We start from the raw sequence: 13,599 nt of genomic DNA, 5'->3' as shown, positions 1-13,599 counted from the left end.
TTTATTTAACATGTATTATATATGTAACAAATTTTTCGAATAAAATGTTTTTTTGTCAAATTCAAACATCATAATGTTTGTTCGAATGAACAAAAAAAATGTTTTGTCAATTTTAAATGTCATAACGCTTGTTCGAAATAACAAAAATCTGCTTTTTTACACAAATACCTACATTTAATAAGTTAATATCAATGATTTTAGATCTTAAAGATTTTCAAACTAAATAAATATGAGCACTTAAATCTGACTGAAAGCTTTTATACTATATACATTAAGTAATAACGCTTTGAGTAGACAATTATTTGAAAGTATTTTTTATTTTCGTTTTAGCGTATTCAAACAAAAGCTTGTTTTTTTTTTAAGTTAAAGTTTCATTTTTAATTTTATATATAAATAAACTTTAGTTTATTTGATTTTAAATTAATTTTAATTTAATTAATTTATATTTTATTGTTATTTAAAGGATGGCTTTAATATGTTTTATAAAATCCCTGTTTATTTTGATTTTTAACCCATAAAATCTTAAAAATAGAATTTTAATGGTATTATTAATAATCTATATACAAATTTAAATATAAGTTTTTTTAAAGGTACCAATATGTACTTTATATATTTGTTTATCTATTGTGCTTTGTGTTGGAATTGATATATATATTTTTTGTTTCAGATAAACGAATTAAAAGCGGCTGATTTTCTGTTATGAATATCACTTATAAGTATTAGTACTGTGGTTTTGTTGTTTGTGTTCTACTCGGCTGTTGTATTAGTGACAAATGTGTTAAGTGGTAACGTCACAATGAGTTTCCTGTCATCGATTGGACAGTATGTGGCGGGTGTGGCTGATAGTGTGGCAGGGTTAGCGCTCTCGCCACGGAGGGCTCCTCCACCACGCCATCGTTCAGCTGAGGACTCAAAACAACAACCCCAACCTTCAACAGCTACAATGAGAGGTACGTATGATTATTTTTTATAATGGCACTGACGATAACAATGTCATAACAACCTTTTAATCGGATTAATTCAAGGTTGCAGTGACATTTAATTGTAAATCTTATCTTGATTTAAAAAAAGTGGGTAAAACCATTCGCAGTACTTAGATTAAGGGATTTAAAGGATTTTAGATTTTAGTACATCACTTTCTTTGTTTTAATTATTAAGTCAATAAATAGATTTTTAAATGATAAATGTATTTAGAAATAATGCATGACATTGTAAGAGTATTAAATATAATTTCAGACGTAAGCTTCCCTATGACCTTGTGGATTGTAAATATCAATTACTTTTTTGCACTCGTAAGAAAGCCAGTTTTAGATGAAGGTATTGGTCATGTTTTGTATAAATACGGCAGAGAGTAACTTAAAGCATCAGTAGTTACACTGTGTTTAACTTACAAAGCAGCAAGATGTTTAAATTAGTGGTGTTGTGCGCTTTCTTAGCAGTGGCAGCTGCTGAGCCCAAACCAGCATTTTTCGCAGCTCCTGCCCTGACGCCGGCTATTTTATCTCCTGCAGCGAGAATATTCCCAGCCTCCAGCTACGTATACCAGTCACCGTTAGTTTCAACACCTCTGTCCTACTCCGCCCCCTTGGGCTATGCTCACCTCATTAAGAAGCGGTCAGCACCACTTGTTCTGAGCCCCTACTCCTTCCCCTCTTCATACATCGCACCTGGTAGCTATTCATACTCATCTCCGATCGTGAGCACCTACTCCGCTGCTGCTCCTTTGGTACCAGCTATCGGATCTGGTCTTGTATATTCTTCAGGAGCTCATTTGATTAAGAAGCGGTCAGCACCCTTGTACTCATCGGCGTACATTACTCCTTCAAGCTACATTGCACCAGTAAGCTATGCCGCCACCGCACCTTTTGTGGCAACGACGTACTCGGCTCCGGTCGTATCCACGCCTCTGATCTCCTCGGCACCAATCTCCTACGCAACTCATCTTATCAAAAAGCGGTCTGCTCCATTAGCTGTTGCTGCTTATGCTGCCCCTGGAGCCTACTCTCATCAATCCCGGTTTGACTTCAAGGCTTCCGGTCCAGTTGCTGCCTACAGCTCTTACATCGCTCCTCTATCTTACTCTAGCCCAATTGTTTACTCTCACGTATACTGAAAATGGTGTGGTAAAAATTTAAAAGAGTTCCATCAACATCAGTTACCATTGACGTAAATAAACTGCCTATATAAAAAACAACCCAATATTTTATTTTGGTTTACAACCCATTAAAACATATAGAAAAAAATTTTTTGAGATATTTTTCAAATTCAAAGCGTACGAAATACAAATAACTTAACACAAACAAGGTAGCCCAGATGGGCAAATAGAAAACGTAGATACATTTTCTATTAATAACTCAAAATTAAATAATGGTATAAACATAAATCAACGATTGAACTTTAAATAACATTATGAGAATTTTATAGAAATGTTTATGTGTATGTGAAATATTACATATCAATCTCTGTAACAATACTCGAATTTTCATTTTTTACTTCTAGGGATAAATTGATTTTTATTTCTTTCATAGAAAATTGAATTAAAAATAAAAACTAAAAAGTCTGATTTTAAATAACATTATCTCTGAAACTATATAAGATTAAGAACCTTACCTTTAATCGTTGATTTTAGAGCTAAGGGTGATCTTTTATTATATAACTTTATGTGAAAAAGACACTGTTTGTATGTTAGTAGGCCGCTCTAAATATCTAAATGCACTATTCATACATGCGCATCATCTGCTTTAAAAATTATAAGATTGAATATATATATATATATATATATAAAATATCTTACATTGATATAGGCAGTATTGTTGTTGAAATAGTATAAAGTTTTAATACATTTTACTGTAGACCCGACAGACCTTGAGTTGCTGGGTAAGGGGTAGTTTTTTTTTGAAAACCATATATATTTTTACAAGAATTGCTAGTTAAAAGATATTAAATTTAGAGTTAACTGTGAGATAAAATGTTACGTTATTGTTATTTCATATTCTGAAACTGGTCTTTTTTTTTTTTTTGAGTTTTATTTTTTAAATGTCTACAACTTTGAGTGTATACTTTATTTGTCTACTACTTCATGCTCGGATGATTTCATTATGGTAGGATGTAAGTTATGATCATATATCTAGAATGTTTAACAAATATATTTATTTCTTAAAGCCAATATCATCAGAAAGTCGTAAAAATGTTTCATATATTTTTATATGAAAATTATTAAATAGCCTTAGAAAAAAAAAGAAATTTTAATATGTTATAAGTCAAATAAACATGGCGAATGATAATCTGATTTCTTTTATTGATTTGCTATTCGGTATTTTAAATTGGTGTAATAGGCCACTATTGAATATTTACCTTATATATCGTGGTATATTTAATTTAAACATATAATGAACTTAAGGGAATAAGAATATGAAAATTACAATATATTCTCTTAACTGAGACTAAATTAAACATATTAATAAAGACTTTATGCTCTTTTTTTTTTAACAAAGCCTTACATTGCATTGTTTGCATGCTTGCTTTATGTGGATATCCACATTTTTGTTGGATTGATTCTCCAGTATGACGGTCATTATTTGGTACACAATTGGGAAAAAAAACACTGATAACTTTTCCAAGGCAGCCGAAAGTTTTAGGTCGAGGGATAAATATGAATATTTCAAAAGAATCGTCATTACAATTCATCTCAGATTAATATATAATACATTTAGTTCCTTTAATCTCGAATCATGTAACATTGACCACTTCTTTCTAATGATTCTTCAATATTAAAGAAAGCCTATCAAACCGAATGATTTTTGAAAGATTCGGTTTGATAAAACACAGACAGTGGGTCGTGAAGACAAGTACATATCGTGATTAACCCGCGAGGCTATTCAAATTAAAATATATAAGATATCCTAATTTCAATCGAGAACATGGCTATAATTTATTTAAAACCTGGGATGCCGTCATCAAAAATATAAAATTCCATGTCTAAGTTAGTTAAATTAGCGCATTCTGCGTGCACCCAGAACAGCGCTCTAGAAAAAAAAAAAAAACGTTTACTCAAATACAAAATTTTTCTTACCTATAATAAAAAAGCCATTGTTTAGTTTTCTGATACATTGAAGTCCATAAAAAAAGAATAGTGCGTGGAGTCCCTCCGCGCGGAAGAAGTAAAACTTCGTAATGGTGGAATAATAACAGGAAGAGGTAGACATTGATTTATAAGGAAAATTTAGTGTTTCTTTAATTTCTTATCAATAAGAAATAATAGTTACAAGTCACAATTGATAGCCCGCATGCGTTCCAGCGCCACGCTTTCCCTCTCAATCTGTCTTTTTTATCCCCCCCCCCCCAAAGAGCGTAAAACGTTAAAGCCTTGTTGGAAGTAGGATAAGAAATTTCACTTCAATAACTTAATTAATTCACATTGAATTTCTAATACAATCATTTAAAATATTTATTTTACTTATTTCACTGAAAATTACGATATATATTAGAATATACGACCTGTGGTATAGCGAAGGCAATTATATCTTTCTTACAGTTTTCAAAATTCGTTTTCATTCACAGCCTTGATATTCTGAATTTCTTTTCGAGATTTTTATGAATAAATGTAAAAGCCTTGATATTTAACGATGATATCTGCACTAGCATGAATCTTAAAGTGATTTGCATTAACTTTACTTTCTACAAATAAAAGTTGACTTTTACTTATTCAACAAAGACAATAATATGACGTCACATTTGCTGCTTTTTATGGTAGGAAATATAGGAAATAAAAAAAAAATATATATTTTTTCTTTTTTATTATTCAACTGACATAGGTTTTAGTGACACATTTATTATGGATGTAAACATACATGATACAGTAACTACTGGGTTTACATGATCTGAGATTAAATTGTATTTTCTAGTCGTAGTGATGTAAAATATTTTACATAAATTTCTAATTTTGCAATAGGGTGATGGAATACAATTCATTTTATTTATGATTTATTTGTTCAGTACAAATGGGTGTATGCGATGGGACCAGAATAAGCCAGGGGGGCAGCGTAAGACGTGTAGGCTGTTAATGGAACCGAAGATTGGATGTCAACTCTGGACTGTTGAGAGTAGGATCCAGGAGTGCCATAATTGGCAATGGTAAGAGGAGCAGACCGCTTCTTGATGAAGTGAGTGGAGTAAGAGTAGGGTATGGAAGGGATAAGAGGAGAGGGAATGGCTGCAGCAGAAAGTAAAGGCCGGCTAGAAGAGTAAGTTCTGGGAGCAATGTAAGTGAAAGGAGTTGTGTAGCTGGATACCGGTAGGGTTGCATACCGCTTCTTAATGAGGTGGGCTCCTGAAGAATATACAAGACCAGATCCGATAGCTGGTACCAAAGGAGCAGCAGCGGAGTAGGTGCTCACGATCGGAGATGAGTATGAATAGCTACCAGGTGCGATGTATGAAGAGGGGAAGGAGTAGGGGCTCAGAACAAGTGGTGCTGACCGCTTCTTAATGAGGTGAGCATAGCCCAACGGAGAAGAGTACGCTAGAGGTGCTGAAATTAGTGGCGACTGGTACACGTAGCTGGAGGCTGGGAAAATTCTTGCTGCAGGAGAAATAATACCCGGAGCGTAGGCAGGAGCTGGGAAAAATGCTGGATCGGGGTCCGCGACCGCCGCTGCCAAGAAAGCGCACAACACCACTAATTTGAACATTTTGTTAGGTTTTACTGTTGATGAACAACTGATGCCAAACTTAAATCATATTTAGTATTTATAGTAAAATAAATGTTATGAAAGATAAGGGATATGTTTTTAAAAACCGGTATAAAAGTTGTACGGGAAGCTGATATTTACATGTTAAGGAGACCTTCAAGATGTTTTATTGTAATATTTTTTCCCTCTTATTAACAATAGTAGAATGGTTTTGCATTGTATATTTTTGTGTGTTCCAATATAATTCATACAGACTTTTTTCTTTTACATCTGATGACCTTGGGACGATTAAGTATATTTTCATAAATGGTCAAAAAATAAAGTTTAAATCTAAAGAGGTGAATGCACAATAATCCCTAAAAGACACCCAGAAATATGATATAATATTTAATATACTTTAACAAGTAGTTAATTTATAAAAAGTATAACAATTTCATTAGTTTAAAGAAGAGTGTGTGTAAAAGTCTTCGAGCAAAAGTAATAACAATGGAATAGTTATTTATAATTTCACACGGACTTAAGAAATTACTTATTATTTTCAACATAAGATATGTTTTAAACTACCCATCAAATTTATCTTATGTTGAGTCATCTAGAGTTGTATATACTTTTGTAGAAAGTGGTCAATCAGAAGTCTCCACGAGACATTTTAGCAGAGGGAGAAGCCATAAAAACTTACTTTTGTAATCCCCAAAGTATCCCTATATGATAGAAAAGGAGTATGAGAAATAATCAAGACATCATTAGGCAAGATCAACTAATCTGTTGGTTCAGCCACTAATACACAATAAAATAAAAGATAATAATATCTTTTATTGTACAAGAGAAATCGAATACACAAAATATACGCATAATTATTATACACATTTACAATATCTTTTCTTTTATTACAAAGTTTTGTGTAAAAAATAATAATTTTCTAGAATATTGTACAAATGTTAACATCAATTTAAAAACAATATTTAGAAAAAGGCTTTAAGTGAACGATTCATTGTCTTCGCACTTTTCTACACCATATATAAAACATATCTACATATTTTATAACATTGTACTAGAAAGATACTTTTTGAAAATCTTATTAACTAATGTTTCATAATATTTCATTGTTATTATTTTTTATCCGGTACTTAATTCCCGAATCCCGAAATCGAGATGTTCTGCCGACTTAAATAGTGTCTAGAAATGTATTGTGGTAGTGCTTATGTGTTTGAATAATATACACAACAACTACAAAACTTAATACATATGTTTTAAGGAACTTATAGATAAGTCTTAAACTTAATGTTCAATACTTTTCATAACTATGATATCGTATGTTTAAATTCTCATGTTACGTTAAACTCGTTCATAACATAAAAATGTTTCACTGACATGCAATCGAAACCTTACTTTAAAACCAAAATAAAAATCTATATATCCTAGTTTACTTTAATTTATATATGTAATAAACTACTTGTAAGTCTTTAAGTAATTAATTATTACTTTATAAGCTTCTAAGACCGATAGATTTTCATAAAAGTACGTTAAAATTTGAAATAAATAAGTTCTTTGGAATACAGTTTGTATAAAAATTATATATATATATTGTTATGTGTATGTAAATGTGTATAAATGTAAATTTTTATGACTCAAGAAAGATAATGTCGTCCCTTAGCTTACAACACCGCTTAAGTCATGTTTACCAACTTTACAGGGGACGAAAAAACTGTCTATTTTAAAATATCTGTGTTTTTTTTCCATTGCTACTTAATACATACTTTAGTTAGCGGTTAACTACAAGCTGAAACTATACCATATATGAGATCTAAGATTTTCGCGAGTTTTATTCATTTAAATATACCATATATATTTAAGTAAATTACATCTGGTCTGCCCGTGAACACGATTGCTGAAAAGTAACCGAAACGTCGGGAGTATGTAGTTTTGAAATTTAAAAAATACGCGTAGTATAATCTGAAAAATATTCGTTTTACTTAAATTAATACTCGCGAAAGTCTCAGACCTGATTACCATATACATAGTTTTTATTATTTCCTGTCGATTAGTCTACGAGATATTACAAATCCTAAATTACATATCTGATCACAAACTTGATATAATTATATAAAGTAATTAGAGTCAGGTGTAATTAAATAGCATAATGAGGTTACTATAGTTCTAATTAATTATGTGAGAGAAGAAACACCCAAGACCATCCCTTTGTAAGCTTGTGTCTCGAATAGAAAAAGGATTTATAGGCTAAATCTTAGTTACGCTTGACAATATAAAGATGAAATCGATATTAAATACAAACCTAGACACGTAATTCTACGATCTGTCGGAGATGTGAGTAAACTAAGTCTAAGATTCGGGTTTAAATTTAATATACATATGAAAAAAATTGCTAAAAACATCTTTAATTGCTTTTATTTTGTGAAATTTCTAATAGACTTAATAGTAGGTGAATTGTCTTCATTAATTTTTTATCGACATCGAAATAGCATGTAGTAAAGGTGATAAAATAGTTATGCGGGTAAAATTTTCTCTCCTTTTATTTTTATGTGCTAGGTGACGATAAAATCACTTTCCTATCCCTTATATTTGCTATTAAAAGATGAAGGAATCAAAATGCCTTCAACTTTCATTCTATTATGGGCATTCTATAACTAAATTATATAAGGTTCTTAATTCCACACTTTATATACATTTTATGTATAGCGTCGGTTTTTTTTTTAACAATTTTATTCGCATTCAGTGAGAGTGATTCTATTTGATGTCTTATAATTTAGATAAGATGCTTCAATACCTTTTTATAAATATTAAAAAATACTTATAAGAGTTTCGGAAGCATGCACAAAAAGTGTTGATTTCATATCTATAAAATCGGGGTTGACAAAGTAATACAAATGTTAATTGTTTTTATAATGGCACTTTATTCATCAATGATAATAAGGAATTTTCCGTCCTTACAATTGTATCCTCTAGTACAGATGCGAGTAAGCAATGGGATGAGAGTAAGACAAAGGAGCGGGGAAAGACGTGTAGGTCTCGGTGACTGGTCCCGTTGCCTTGTATTCAAACCGAGATTCATGAGAATAAGATCCAGGAGCGGAGTAGGCGGCGATGGCGAGAGGAGCGGAGCGCTTCTTGATCAGATGAGTCGCGTAGGAGACGGGTGCTGATGAGATCAAGGGGCTTGAAAGGACTGGGGCAGAGTAACTTGAAGCTATTAAAGGTGTGGCGTAGTTAAGAGAAGAGATGTAGCTTGAAGGAGCTAAGTAGGCTGATGAATATAAAGGTACTGAACGCTTCTTAATGAAATGAGCTCCTGAAGAATGTACAAGACCAGATCCGATAGCTGGTACCAAAGGAGCAGCAGCGGAGTAGGTGCTCACGATCGGAGATGAGTATGAATAGCTACCAGGTGCGATGTATGAAGAGGGGAAGGAATAGGGGCTCAGAACAAGTGGTGCTGACCGCTTCTTAATGAGGTGAGCATAGCCCAACGGAGAAGAGTACGCTAGAGGTGCTGAAATTAGTGGTGACTGGTACACGTAGCTGGAGGCTGGGAAAATTCTTGCTGCAGGAGAAATAATACCCGGAGCGTAGGCAGGAGCTGGGAAAAATGCTGGATCGGGGTCCGCAACCGCCGCTGCCAAGAAAGCGCACAACACCACTAATTTGAACATTTTGTTAGGTTCTGTTGTTATTAAGCAACTGATACTAAACACAAAAACTGATAAGTATTTATAGGAATATTTGATTAATGAAAGTTAAGGACTGATTCTGTAAACTGGTATCGCAAGGTCATTCGTTTAATTGCAAGGATGGTAATTTGAATTTTCTACTTATTGAATTTTATTTTCTTATAGAAGTAGATGCTGGACAATTTAAAAAAAAAAAACATTTATACTTTTTTTTAATTGTTTATATTTTTAATGAATATTATATGTAAGAACTTGTTTGTTTATGCCATACTTTTCTTGACAAAAGTACCAAAAACTTAAATTTAGCTTTATCGTCAGCACTTGGAACATATCCTACTGATATTATAAATGCGAAAGTATTTGAACATGTATGGATGTTAGTTGATCTTTCAGGTCAATTATACTGAACGGAATGTTATGAAACTTTCCAATAATGTAGATTGGACATTAAAACAACATATATGCTATAATTTATCTTTTTCTTCGGTGTACTTTGTACAGGAACACATCATAATTGTATGGAGTATGAACTCACTTCACAGACGACAGATATGGCTAACGGTTTGTGAATATAAAATTATTAAATACTTATTAACAATTTCTCTTTTAACATTATACAGACTACAAAGCAGTCGAAGTTCTAGACAAAAACTAGTTTATTTCATGTATTTATTTATATTATTATGGATCTGTAAACAGGAGAGACTCACTGTTTCTTAGAAGATAATACGATAGTAACTTTCACATTTGAATTCCCCTCAAGTAAGAGCGGTACAAATTTTACCTTCGTTTTATTACAGTCTTATTGTTTTTCTTTCGAAGTCTAAATTATCCCTAGGGAGACTTCATTAGGAAAAATACACTGCAGACAAAACTTTGCCTAAGAGCCCGTGAAACCTAGACTTTAGTAATTTTATAAAAGCTCAAGGTTTGTCACCGCATGCTTCTAACACAGATAAGAACGATGACTCATTATGAAGTTTTGGGTTGCAGTGGCTTTAGAAGATAAACCGCACTAAAGGTGTGTAAAATACAGACTTACTCTCCTCAAATTAAAAAAAAATGATTTTTCATCTAATTATTACCTAAGGATTACATATAAAAATCAGCAAAAACATTACAACATTACTCTTATACTTAATAATTAATATTAAATTTATCTTTAGAAATATCATATAATATTGATATTAGATGATATACAGGTGTAAAAAATACTAAACAATAATATTGTGAATATTGAGGGTGTCTGGCAAGGGGTTGCCACGATGTTAAGAGTTTGGCAATGAATAATGTGATTTTTAGTAATATATTGAAGGTAACCCCAAAAAATAACCGTAAGATAGCGTTTATCTTCCATTTACTGCAACCGAATCTTCATAACGGGCCATCGTTCTTACCTGTGTCGCTCGCATGCGCTGACAAACTTTCAGCTTTTATAAAATAACGAAGCTCTGGGGTTCACGGGCTCTTGCTCTATAATGCCTTTACATTATATTAACATTTTCAGTTTTAAGATATAAAAATTTATATTTTCTTGCCATGTTAAATATTAAAAGTGAAACTTTATTGTACATTTGTTTAAAAAATACTGTTTGTGTGTATACTATGTATAAGTAAAATGAATACATTTACATCCTATATCCATTTTAACAAGAGAAAAACATAGATACTGGCTAAATTAACATACATTAAAATTTTCTTGCTAACGTATTTGCTAGCTATTATTCTTGGTACTACTATATTACATATTTGAATCAAAAAATATTTGTTTATATTTTTCTGAGTGCAATAAAATATTTTATTTACCTACCAATATATCAATTAATATTCATATAAAGCCTTCATACAGAGGGTGTCCTACTAAGTATTTTTCCGATATTTAGCCTTGGGCATACGGGTACGCGACCCCGGATCCTCGAGCCACCACTTTCATACCTCTATCCTCAGTCCATGAAGGTGGTGTCCTGTACGTCCCCTCATTCCCCTTCCTAACCTCTTTCCCCCATTCTCTATCTTTTCCTTTCCTGGTTTTACCCGTAAAACGGGGTTTTGGAGGTCAGACGGCAGTCGCTCCGTTAAAACCACTCCCGCCACTCTTATGGTTGCAAAAGTTTATGGACTGGGTACGGCTAGGGCGTCGCCGATAAACGACGCGCAGGCACATCGCCCTACACCTGCGATAAGTGGGCAAGGGCTACCGTGTCAAGTACGGGCACGGCTAAAGACGTTAGTACCCCAAAGGAAACTCCGCTTTGCAACGTGGAATATTGGCTCTCTAACCGGACGATGCAGAGAACTCGCAGATGTACTCATGAGACGTCGGGTCCAGTGTGCGTTCCTCCAGGAAACTCGCTGGAAGGGCAATAAGTCTCGGAACATCGGACAGGGTTACCGGCTGATATACACTGGGTCGCCTTCAGGTAAAGCTGGTGTAGCGGTAGTGCTATCTGAAGAGCTTCGGAATGGTCTTCTTGAAGTTGATCGTCGCTGCGACCGCCTGATGCGGGTGCGGGTACTGGTCGAGGGAGTGATTACTAACTTGATCAGTGCTTATACTCCTCAGGCTGGATGTAGCGGGTCCGAAAAAGAGTCATTCTGGGAACAATTTGAAGAGGTTCTACGTGCTATACCAGCTGCTGAAGTAATCGTAGTTGGGGGGGACTTAAATGGCCACGTAGGTAGGGCTGCGGAAACGTTTGACCGTGTACACGGTGGTTTTGGTTATGGTCGCCGCAATGCAGAGGGAGAAAATATTCTCAGAACCTGTATTGCGTCTGACTTAGCCGTCGTGAACACGTTCTTCCAAAGACTCCACAGCACCTTATCACGTATAAGAGCGGGTCCCACTCAACCCAAATAGATTATCTGCTGACCAGACGGTGTCATATCAGCAAGGTGACTAACTGTAAAGTCATTCCTGGTGAAAGCCTGACGGCCCAACATCGACTTCTTGTCATGGACTATGTCGTTACCCCGAAAAAGAAAGTGGCCGAGAAACGTAAGCCTCGCATCAGGTGGTGGTTGCTGAATGGAACGATGCAGACCAGCTTCCGGGCAGAGGTTGAGAGTCAAAATCTGTCGACTAATACCGAAACTGCTCAGGAAGTTTGGGATCGAGCCCAGTCAGCAATTATCACAGCAGGTAAACGAGTTCTAGGCCTTTCTAAGGGAGGACGGGTCATTGACAAGGAGACATGGTGGTGGAATGACGAAGTGCAGGAGGTGATTCGTGAAAAGAAGACTGCCTTTAAGAAGTGGCAGCAATCAAACTCTCCTGAAGACAGACTAGAGTACATAGCAGCGAAACGTGCCAGTAAAAGGGCTGTTGCCAGAGCCCGCAGTGATAGGTTATCACCATTATATGATACACTTGAAACTGCGGAGGGGCAGAAGCTCATTTACAAATTGGCACGAGCTCTGGATAAGGCGACGCAAGATATCGCAAAATGTCTTAGCGTCAAAGATTCCCAAGGCACGTTGCTGTGTAATCATGCCTCTGTGAAGGAGAGATGGAGATGCTACTTCAAGGAGTTACTAAATACTCAGCACCCGTGCAGTCTTCCAACCGAAATACCTCCTAATCTTGGACTTATTGCCCCGATAACACCTGACGAAACTCGGAATTGTCTTCGACGCATGAAGAATCGGAAAGCGGTGGGACCTGACGATATTCCGATCGAAGCGTGGAAATCATTGGGCTCTCTTGGTGTGCTCATACTGACGGACCTTTTTAACCGCGTCTTGAACACTGGGACTATGCCACATCAGTGGCGTTATAGTTACATTACCCCTATATACAAAGGCAGGGGCAGTGTTCAAGATTGTGGTAGTTATAGGGGCGTTAAGATCATGAGTCATACCATGAAGCTCTTTGAGCGTATGATCGACCTCAGGCTCCGCCGAGAGTGTACTGTCTCGGAATGTCAATATGGATTTCAGCCAGGATCGGGCACCTTGGACGCCATCTTTGCCATCAGAACTCTCATGGAGGCATACAGGGAAAAAAGGAGAGCTCTGCATGTCGCATTCCTAGATCTGCAGAAGGCCTTTGACTGCGTTCCTCGTCAATGTATCTGGTGGGCATTGCGATTCAAAGGCATCCCTGAGGCCTATATTGACATCATTAGAGACATGTACCGCGATTCCGTTTCAATGGTTAGGACTGCTGTTGGCGATACAAAACCCTTTCCGATCTCAGTAGGGGTTCACCAAGACTCGGCTCT

The 13,599-nt window shown here is 35.0% G+C and overlaps 3 protein-coding genes across 3 annotated transcripts in view; 2 read left to right on the top strand and 1 right to left on the bottom strand.

Annotated features, from left to right (window-relative positions):
* Positions 1–13,599, top strand: part of LOC116772307 (BAI1-associated protein 3) — a 75,933-nt gene that overhangs the window by 17,153 nt on the left and 45,181 nt on the right. The window contains exon 2 of the mRNA XM_032664434.2: positions 668–950. Coding sequence (XP_032520325.2) covers positions 797–950 — 154 coding nt within the window. The 5' untranslated portion in view covers positions 668–796. The remainder of the gene's footprint in view (positions 1–667; positions 951–13,599) is intronic.
* Positions 1,264–2,188, top strand: LOC116772308 (cuticle protein 16.5-like). Its single transcript, XM_032664436.2, has one exon. The coding sequence runs from the start codon at positions 1,403–1,405 to the stop codon at positions 2,111–2,113; it is 711 nt and encodes a 236-aa protein (XP_032520327.2). The 5' UTR covers positions 1,264–1,402; the 3' UTR covers positions 2,114–2,188.
* On the bottom strand, positions 8,589–9,386 carry LOC133319104 (cuticle protein 21-like). Its single transcript, XM_061522318.1, has one exon. The coding sequence runs from the start codon at positions 9,356–9,358 to the stop codon at positions 8,651–8,653; it is 708 nt and encodes a 235-aa protein (XP_061378302.1). The 5' UTR covers positions 9,359–9,386; the 3' UTR covers positions 8,589–8,650.

This window comes from Danaus plexippus, chromosome 12 (assembly GCF_018135715.1).
Source record: "Danaus plexippus chromosome 12, MEX_DaPlex, whole genome shotgun sequence".
Lineage (NCBI taxonomy): Eukaryota > Metazoa > Arthropoda > Insecta > Lepidoptera > Nymphalidae > Danaus > Danaus plexippus.
Note: the sequence above shows the minus strand (reverse complement) of the source record. Positions and strands in the feature narration are given on the sequence as shown.